General features: G+C 63.2%; 1 protein-coding gene across 1 annotated transcript; it reads left to right on the top strand.

The window, feature by feature from the left end:
* The first annotated feature begins 2,080 nt into the window (after positions 1-2,080).
* Positions 2,081-8,190, top strand: RUSC1 (RUN and SH3 domain containing 1). The gene is made up of 9 exons (XM_042839470.1): positions 2,081-3,613; positions 4,142-4,240; positions 4,958-5,034; positions 5,220-5,394; positions 5,510-5,615; positions 5,706-5,752; positions 6,027-7,008; positions 7,355-7,480; positions 7,592-8,190. Exons 1-9 carry the CDS (start codon positions 2,152-2,154, stop codon positions 7,758-7,760), a joined length of 3,243 nt encoding a protein of 1,080 aa, XP_042695404.1. The 5' UTR covers positions 2,081-2,151; the 3' UTR covers positions 7,761-8,190.
* The last annotated feature ends 870 nt before the right edge of the window (positions 8,191-9,060 follow it).

Here is a 9,060-nt window from a genome sequence, read left to right as displayed (position 1 = left end):
GCCTGCAAAGCCACCGACCTGCCCACGTTTCACAGCAGCCCAGGCTGCCCAGGGCCCCATCCAGCCTGGCCTCCAACCCCTCCAGCGATGGACGGGGCATCGCAGCCTCTCTGGGCAGCTGTTCAGCCCCTCACCGCTCTCCCAGCACACAACTTCCCTGACCCCCAGCCTCCAGCTGCCCTCCCTCCGCTTCCAACCATTTCCCCTCGTCCTGCTGATGCTCCCAACACCTCTTCATCTTTCTAGATGATTCTTTAGGTAATGGGGAGGTGGAGGGGTGGAAATATTGCTTTGGGTTCAGACTATGTGTGTGACACCACTGCTCTGACATCTGCTGACTGAGATGTGTGGGGCTGACAGCAGTGCCTGGGCTCTGCATTCTGGAATCAGAATGTACCAACCTGCCACAGCAACCATAGAATCACAGACTGGCCTGGGATCACAATGACCATCAGTTCCAACCCCCTGCTGTGTGCAACATTGGACCCATAGGGACCCACAGATTCCCTTAGAGCCCCACAGATCCCCCAATGGGGCCCACGGGGACACATAGAGACCCACTGAGATTCACACAGACCCACAGAATCACAGACTGGCCTGGGTTGCAAAGGACCACAGTGACCATTAGCTCCAACCCTGCTGTGTGCAGGTCTCCAACCAGCAGCCCAGGCTGCCCAGAGCCACATCCAGCCTGGCCTCCAATGCCTGCAGGGCTGGGGCATCCACAGCCTCCTTGGGCAACCTGTGCCAGTGCCTCACCGCCCTCTGGATGGAAAACTTCCTCCTCATATCCAACCTCAACCTCCCAGTCTCACTTTACACCCATTCCCCCTTGTCCCATCCCCATCCACCCTCACAAACAGCCGTTCCCCTCCTGTTTATCTGCTCCCTTCAAGCACTGGAAGGCCACAATGCGGTCTCCCCACAGCCTCCTGGGTTGCCCCAGCCCCGCTGCTGCAGCACTTGGCCTTATTGAACCCCAGCATACAGAGCTGCAGCGGCCCCACGCAGCCCCTCGACCTCCCTGTGTTGTGTTTGCAGGAGAATTACGGCCGTAAGGAGCCCGAGAAGGTGGCAAAGGTGAAGGAACTCTATGAGACCGTGGGGATGAGGGCTGCGTTCCAGCAATACGAGGAGAGCAGCTACCGGCGCCTGCAGGAGCTGATTGAGAAGCACTCGAACCGCCTCCCCAAGGAGATCTTCCTCGGTCTGGCACGGAAAATCTACAAACGCCAGAAATGAGGGACTGGGGCCGGCACTGTGCCCTGTGCCCTGCGCTCTGTGCTCTGCCTTGGGTGGTTTTGCAGCCCCGGACCCGGTGCTTCCCCCGTCCCGTTATCTCCGGGGTTGCGGGTCTCTCAGGCCCATCTCGGTGCCGTCGATCTGTGTGTCAATAAACGTAATTTATTGCTGTTCTGCCTCTTCTGGTCGTGATGACGATGCGGCGCTGAGGGCGGATCGTTCCCCCCACCCCCGTCCACCCGCCCCCCTCCCCCGACGAGGGCTGCGCTCAGCGGGGCGGGCGGTTCGGTTCGGCTCCTCCCTCCGCATTCAGAGCCCGGAGCCGCCGCAACGCGGAGCGGTGAGCGGGGCTGGAGGGAGCGGGGGGAGCTGGGGTTCCCTGCGGGTTCCGGGGCTGCGGGAGGGGTGGCCTCAGGGCCCTGGGGGGGGTTTGTTCCAAGGATGGGGCCCCGTGAGGGCACGAACCGCCCGCAGCGCTGCGCTGCAGCGTCGGGATGCTCGGAGCAATGCGGCACGCTGCGGTGATGGCTGCGGCCGGGGGTTCCTCCCGCGTGGTTCGGACCACTGCCCGGCGACGCTCTGTCCTCAGAGCCCTCCTGGGGCTCCTCTCCCGTGGCCGGTGGACGGCGGCGGCTCCGGTTGACGTTTCAAGGGCGTTTTCTCCTTGACGGCGCCTCGGAGCCGCTCCCTGCCTGCCGGAGCGATCCCGGCGCCGCGGCCCCGCACCCATCCCCGCTCGGTGCCTCCCAGATCAGCGGCCGCATCCCGGCTCCGTGTCGGTTCTCCTCCAGGTCTGCGCTGCTGTCAAGGCACGGAAAGGCCCTCGGCGTTGGGAGGAGCTGGATGGTGTGAGCCGAACCGCCGTGCGGCTCTGCGCGGAGCCCCGCTGCTCCCAGCAGGATCGGCGTCATGCTGGCTCCGAAGAAAGGGCTGCTGTGTAACCTCAACCACATCCACCTGCAGCACATCTCCCTGGGGCTGCACCTCTCCCGGCACCCGGAGCTTCAGGACACCGCGGGGCTCGGGGACCAGAAGTGCTGCAGCAGCTGTCAGGAGAGCTGTGAGCAAGTAGATGCCAATTCCAACAACCCCTCCTTGAAATGTCACTGCTGCGAATCCCACGCCGAGCTGCCCGTGACGCTGGGCCTGCAGGACCAGGCGGCTCCGGAGGATTTCCCCCACCTGCAGGATGGGGAGGAGGTGGTTTCCCCCTCTGATCCGCCTTCCACCTCCTCCTCGGTCAGCAGCTGCTCGGATTTCAGCCTGGACGAGTCGCCGGTGTCTGTGTACTACAGAGGGTTCTCAGCAGAAAGGTCCCAATCCCCTACAGAGCCGCCCAGCGCAGCTCCTGCAGAAGATGCAGAGCTGCTGCCTGGGGCAGGTGATGGAAGAGACGCCAACCTCAACCCAGCAGCGCTCCAGGGAGAGGAGGACCTCATTGGAGAGAGCCCCGACAGCCTCTGCAGCAGCAGCTCGCTCGACTCACAGTACAATGAAGCCTCTCCCAGTGCGGCCGTGCAGCAGATCACAGCCAGCTCCATCGACCTCGACCCCAACTGCAACCCCCTGCCCGACCCCAGTGTTGCACCACCGGCACCAGCTGTGCCGTGCAGCTGGGAGCAGAACCTGAGCAGCGCTCCCAAACCACGGCTGAGCAGCGTTCCTCCTCCCATCCCACCGCGGCCCAAGAGGCGGCTGCAGCTCCTCAATGGGCACGGAGCAGAACGGCCCGCCCTGCCCGCGAGGCCCGCAGCACCCGAGCCCGGCGCTGAGCTCTGCAGAGACGCAGCCAAGAAGAACATCACCTCCTTCCATGAGCTCGCCCAGAAGAGGAAGAAGAACACCGTCGGGACCGCTCCCATCCCAGCCAGGGTGGATCGAAGCGACTGGCTGATCGTTTTCTCACCTGACACCGAGCTGCCGCCCCACAGCGAGCTCCTGCCCAGCACTGCGAGCCGGGAGCCAACGCAGCCCCAGCAGGACTGGGGGGTGAAGCCTTCCAGCTCCGTGCAGAGGGAGATCACCACGTTCAAGGAGCTGCGCTACCGCAGTGCCTCCAACAAACCCAAACCGCCGGCCCCGCAGCGCCCACCCGCACCCCCGGGGGGCTCGAGTGGCTCCAGCTGGGTGTCACCTGCGGTGCTGGGGGGGCGGCTGCCAGCACCCCCTGAGAACCACCAGGCGCGGAGGAGACCCCGACCCTCCCTGCAGCCCATCGCGGAGGGACGGCCGCGGGATGCAGAGCTGCCCACGCAGAGCCGCCCTGGGGAGCGCTTTGACTGCGACACCCGGACCTGGAGGAGTGGGGGGTCCGGTGGGGACCCCCGGGGGTCGGGAGAGGCTGAGCACGGAGAGGAGACGCATCAGGAGGGTAAGAGCCACAGCCAGCCCTGGGGGTACGGGGTGCCTGTTTCTGGGGCATTGAGCCACGGCTGCAGGTGGGTGGGAGAACTCTGGGACACGGGGGGCTGCAGGGCCGGGGCTTTGCACAGGGTGATGTTCGGGTCGGTACAACGCCTCGTGTCACTGCTCCGTTGCTCCGCGCCGGACGGGGCCGAGCCGCTCTCATTTCCCCGTCCCTCAGCTCTGCGGCAGCGGCTGCTCGGGAAGCAGAGGCGGTGCGCGGGGTCTGGGGCTGCCCTCCCCCTTCCTCCCGTCCTCCATTCTCCCCCGTTCCTCTCCCCGTCCGACCCGCAGGGAAATGCCCTGGGCGGGCCCCGAGCGCCGCCGGGCCCGGCCCTGCCCTCCCCGCTCCCCTCCGCCCTTCCCCTCCCCGCGGTCTCCGGCTCCATGAGCGAGCTGCCCCCGCCCGGCCCCGGCCCCGCTTCCCGGCGCGGTGGGTGCCCCATCGGACCGCCGCAGCCCCGCGCCCTCCCTGAAGCCCCGGCCCTTCCCGCAGCCCGCCCTTCCCCACCCGCCGCCGGAGCTCCGGGCGCAGCGCAGCCCCACGGGAACGGCCCGGAAGGACGGCGGGGTGCTCTGGCAGAGCAGAAGAAAGGTAACGGGGCCCTGCGGGGCGGAGGGCTGGGAGGGGCGGATGGGCGGAGCTGCGGGGCCGCAGAGGGGCAGCTCCTGCGGCCTACGGGCAGCCCTTGAGGCCTTACGGGCTCCTCCGGAAGCCTACGGACACCCCTGAGGCCTGCAGGAGCCCCTCGAGGCCTGCGGGCCCCTCTTGAGGCCTGCAGGCTCCTCCTGAGGCCTACAGGCACTCCTTGAGGCCTGGGGTCACCTTCTGAAGCCTATGGGCCCCTCCTGAGCTTTGTGGGTATCTCCTGGGGCCTACAGGCACCCCATAAGGCCTATAGGCACCCCTTGAGGCCTACGGACCCCTCCTGCAGCCTACAGGCTCCTCCTGAGGCCTACAGGCGCCCCTTGAGGCCTAGGGGTACCTCCTGAAGCCTGTGGGCCCCTCCTGAGCCCTGTGGGTATCTCCTGGGGCCTATAGGCCCCCCCTTGAGGCCTGCAGGCACTTCCTGAGAAACACGGGCACCTCCTGTAGCCTACAGGCATCTCCTGTGACCCCTTGGGCACCTCCTGAGACCTATGAGAACCTCAGTGCAGCCTGTGCCCCTTCCCCCTGCCTTAATCACAGCCCCCTTGCAGCCCTGAGGAGCTGCAGGGCCCCACAGGGACACCCCGCACTCCCCCAAGGTCTGTCCGGGCCGGGGGTGGGTTGGGGTGTGTCTGATTGCATTGACATTTTCCTTCCTGTCAGCTCTGCTGATTGCTGTCAGCACCGCTGTGGACAAAGTCATCGCCCACTTCAGCTCCGCACGGAACCTGGTGCAAAAGGTGAGGGCCCAGCTTGGGTGGGTGGAAGGGAAGAGGGGCTCTGGGGGCTTTGGCAGTGGCTCTGTGTTTTATCGTACCCTAGTTCCCCATCTCTGGAGTTCAGAAGGAGCTCTGCGGGAAGGATCCCATTATCTCCTCCCTCCCTTCTCTCCCTGTCTCTACACACTGCTGCCTCTTGCCTTCAGGCTCAGCTGGGGGACAGCTGGCTCAGCCCTGACGTGGGCTACCTGCTGCTGCACACCCTGTGCCCTGCGCTCTATGGTCTGGTGGAGGACGGGCTGAAGCCCTACCAGAAGGATGTCATCACAGGACAGAGGAGGAACTCACCCTGGAGTGTGGTGGAAGCCTCCGTGAAGACAGGTGGGTGTGGGGAGACGTTGGGACGAGCACCTCTGAGCCCTTTTCCTGCCTGGCCACTGGCTGGGGAGGGTTTGTACCCAGAGCAGTGATTCTCTGCATGCTTTGTATCACGCAGGCCCCAACGCCCGCTCTCTCCACAACCTGTGCTGGCGTGTGGCTGGGCTGGCCCCTCTCAGCAGCACCAGGCAGAAGTTTCATGCTTTTATCCTTGGCCTTTTGAAGTGAGTGCTGGCCCAGGCTGCCCCTGCTGTGACGGGAGGCTGGAGCGGAGTCCTGGGAACTCTAACTTGGGTTTCTTTTACTTTGTCCAGTACGAAGCAGCTGGAGCAGTGGGTCTCACACCTGCAGAATAGCCCAGGTAGGACGCAATGCCTCCCACCACGTCACGAGACCCTTGGGGTGTTTGTAGAGGCAGGGTGATACCCCCCATACCCGTTCCACACACAAAGCTTGGCCAGGACTTCCACAGTGGACAAGGGCCTTGATTTCCATGGCTGTCCTACTGGATGAGGGCGATCGGGGCGACCAGTTTGGAAGCGGTGAAACCCCCTTTGACCTGCTGGCATGGGAGGGTTCTTTGGGTAAGGGATGGGGACGTTTTCCAGCCCTACAGCGCCGTCCATATTTTGCAGGTGTCATCTCCGTGCTGTATTTTCCTACGGCTTTCTTTGCTCTGAGCCAAGGCCCTCTCCCCCACCTCGCTGACGAACTGCTGCTGCTCCTCCAGCCCCTCTCGGTGCTGACCTTCCACCTCGACCTGCTCTTTGAGCACCATCACCTCTCTGTGGACATAAGGCCTTTGTCACGGCGGATGGAGTCACCCCCATCTCCTGCCCATCGCTTTGCTCAGGGGGCTTCGCAGCCACTGGAGGGCCAAAGCGGCGCCGCGGGGGCCAGCCTGGAAGACGAGCTGCCTCCCGATACTCTGGGGAGGGCACCTGCAGCAGAGGAGAGCCCACGCTCCCACTGCCAAGCAGCTGTGCACAGCGCGCTGCCCGGCCCGCAGGTGGGGGCTGCCCTGCAGCAGACCTTCCAGCACGTGCTGCGTTGGGGCGACCAGCTCAGCCGTGCTTTCCTGGGAGCTGACAGCTTCCCGGGGGCAGTCAGGCCTGAGGCAGGCCCTTGGGATACAAGGGCTGGCCCCAGCAGCTGGTGGGCCCAGCTGAGCCAGGCCTCCAGAATTTACACTGCTCCCAGCAAGGAAAGATTCCCCTTCGTCTGGTGGACAAAGCTGCGGACGGCTGCGGGGGATTCCAGCCCTGGCCAGGCGGCTCGACCCCAAACCCCTCCAAGAGAGCCTAAAGGCACTGAGCTGCAGCTGCTTCAGACCAAAGCTATCCCTGAACTCTCCAGTCCCAACTCCAGCAGCAGTGCTGACACCTCCTCCCCCGAAGACCTCGTCCTGCTCGCTGGAGCCGGTCCAGCTGCTGGAGAGAAACCTCCGGCTGCTTCTCCACAGCCTGGTGCAAGCAGGAGCCAGGCTGCACCTCTTGACCCAGGGGCCTGCAGTCCTGGCCCCGACAGGGGCAGCTGGCTGGGCCGACTCTTTGGAGCCAGCAGCCCCTCTGCCAGGAGCTCCCCTTCCAGCCCTGACGCCATCTCAGTGAGATCCAGGTGAGACCCAGTGGGGCAGGCGGGGGTGGGGAGCAGCAGGAGCTCATGGTTGGTGCTCAGCGGTGTTATCGCGGTCCTCCCCAGCTCCCACATCACCAGAACAAAGCTTGTTGGCCTGACAAGCATGCTTGGCCTGTGCACACGCCACGGCATCGACTCCGGGCTGCAGTCAGGAGCAAAATTTCAGTGTCCCATCACTGCACAGTGCCTCGTCCCATCCAACTGCATACACACGCACTCACAGCCCCAGCAACTCGCTGGCTCGTGGTCTTTTCCATACGGTGGCTGTAGGCTGGGTAGGAAAGGCATTCCCAAACGAGCTTGTGGCTTCCTTTGCTTTGTGCAGGAGACCCTCCAGCTGGCTGGCGCCCAGCTCCCGTGTCCTGGCCGTGGTGGTGAAGGGGCTGGCCGAGAAGAGCCGTGCTCCAGAACAGCCTGAGAAGCAGCTGCCTGATTCACCGCAGTCCCACAGGTGATGCAGGGCTCTGCCTGGGGCTGAAAGAACGGCTGGTGGGTGGTGGGTTGTGGTTTTTTTTGGGGGGGGTCCCTGGGGCACAGATCTGCAGCGGTGTTTGTTGCGCAGAGCGGTCCGGGCGCTGTGTGACCACACCGGTGCCGCTGACGGTCACCTGAGCTTCCAAAAAGGGGACGTTCTGCAGCTGCTCTCCACCGTGGATGAAGATTGGATCCGTTGCTGCCATGGAAACAGCACTGGCCTCGTTCCTGTGAGCTACACGTCTCTGATTTTGTGAGGAGGAGATGTGAGGAAGCAGCTGAGCTTGCAGCAGCGCCATCCCTGCCCCATCTCCACCACCTCCAGGCCTGGATGCTCTGCAGGGCTCCTTGCTGCAGTGCCGGCCCGCTGCTCCTTGCAGTCGCCTCCTGCGGCTGTTGTCACAGCCCTGCTGCCACCTCACCACAGCCCCTCGTCGGGATCTGCTCTTGTTCGTGTTCCCTCAGCTGCTGCCCACGTGTGAGGGCCACCGGGGTCCCCATCCCCGTGCATTACTCTCAGTCCCACGCGCTGTCCCTGTGCCCCATCGCTGCCACCACGTGCCCCGCTGTGCCGCAGGGCTGCTGACCCAGGCCGGCCCCAAGCACCCCGCGCCGTCCCAACGCCCTGTAAATAGTTGTAACCACGGGAAGATGCTCATTCTGGGGGAAATAAAGGCTGTGACTCTGTGTGCTCGGGTGCTGCAGTCAGTGCGGGCACGGGGCTGGGAAAAGCTCCAAAGGTTGGCTGTGTTTGAAGCTCTGCTGTCTGTGGGTTTGTTCTGCTGCTGGTCCCCACGTGCAGCTGGGCTGCTCAGGTGAAGCCCTTCCTTCCCTGTGCATTGTGAGCAGAGGGTTCCGTGCTTTGCTCCGGGTCAAACCTGGTGCTGTTCTGAGGGAGGGGATTTCAGGGTTTTCTCCTGACTTGGGGATTTGCACCCAACTGTGTGGGGCTCCCCGGTCCGTGGATATGCTGGAGAGTCCAACAGTGGCATGAGGGAGATTGCAGTGCAGGGGATCCCAGCCCAGGCCCACAGCCCTGACCAGGCTCTGCTCCCTGCTCCCAGCACATTCAGCAGCCCCGTTCCATTCCGGTGGCAGATGAGCCATCGCTGAGCACACAAGCAGCATCCTGCTTTGAGGATAAAGCCGATCTGTTTTTATTCTGTTCTCATTTTCATTTATCTCTCTGGAATTTTGGCTTTTAGATGAGGGATGCTGCATCTTAATTGGAATGTTATCTGGATTGCCCTAAGTAGGTTTGATTGAATGCCACGACCGCCTCTGGACTTTGAAATGAGGTCAAAGCAGCAGGAGATTAATCCAGGTACTTTTTCCATTACTGTTTTTTAAAGCACTAAATCTATGGCATGGTACCTGCGGTTTAAAAGAGACAGTGCAAGGGTATGGGCCAAGCACGGCATTTTAACAACGCCACAGAGGCCAGGAAATGGAAAGAAAACCTGATTTACATCAGAACGAATCCTCAACATGCCATTGAATTCCTCCAAAAAACATTTTATCCCCAGAAATTACTTTTGAACCATAGCAAGTCCCTAA

The sequence above is a fragment of the Centrocercus urophasianus genome, unplaced genomic scaffold (assembly GCF_019232065.1).
Source record: "Centrocercus urophasianus isolate 14NV4802_14NV808 unplaced genomic scaffold, USGS_Curo_1.0 seq_939, whole genome shotgun sequence".
NCBI lineage: Eukaryota > Metazoa > Chordata > Aves > Galliformes > Phasianidae > Centrocercus > Centrocercus urophasianus.
The sequence above is the reverse complement of the archived record's forward strand: the minus strand, read 5'-3'. Positions and strand labels throughout refer to the sequence as shown.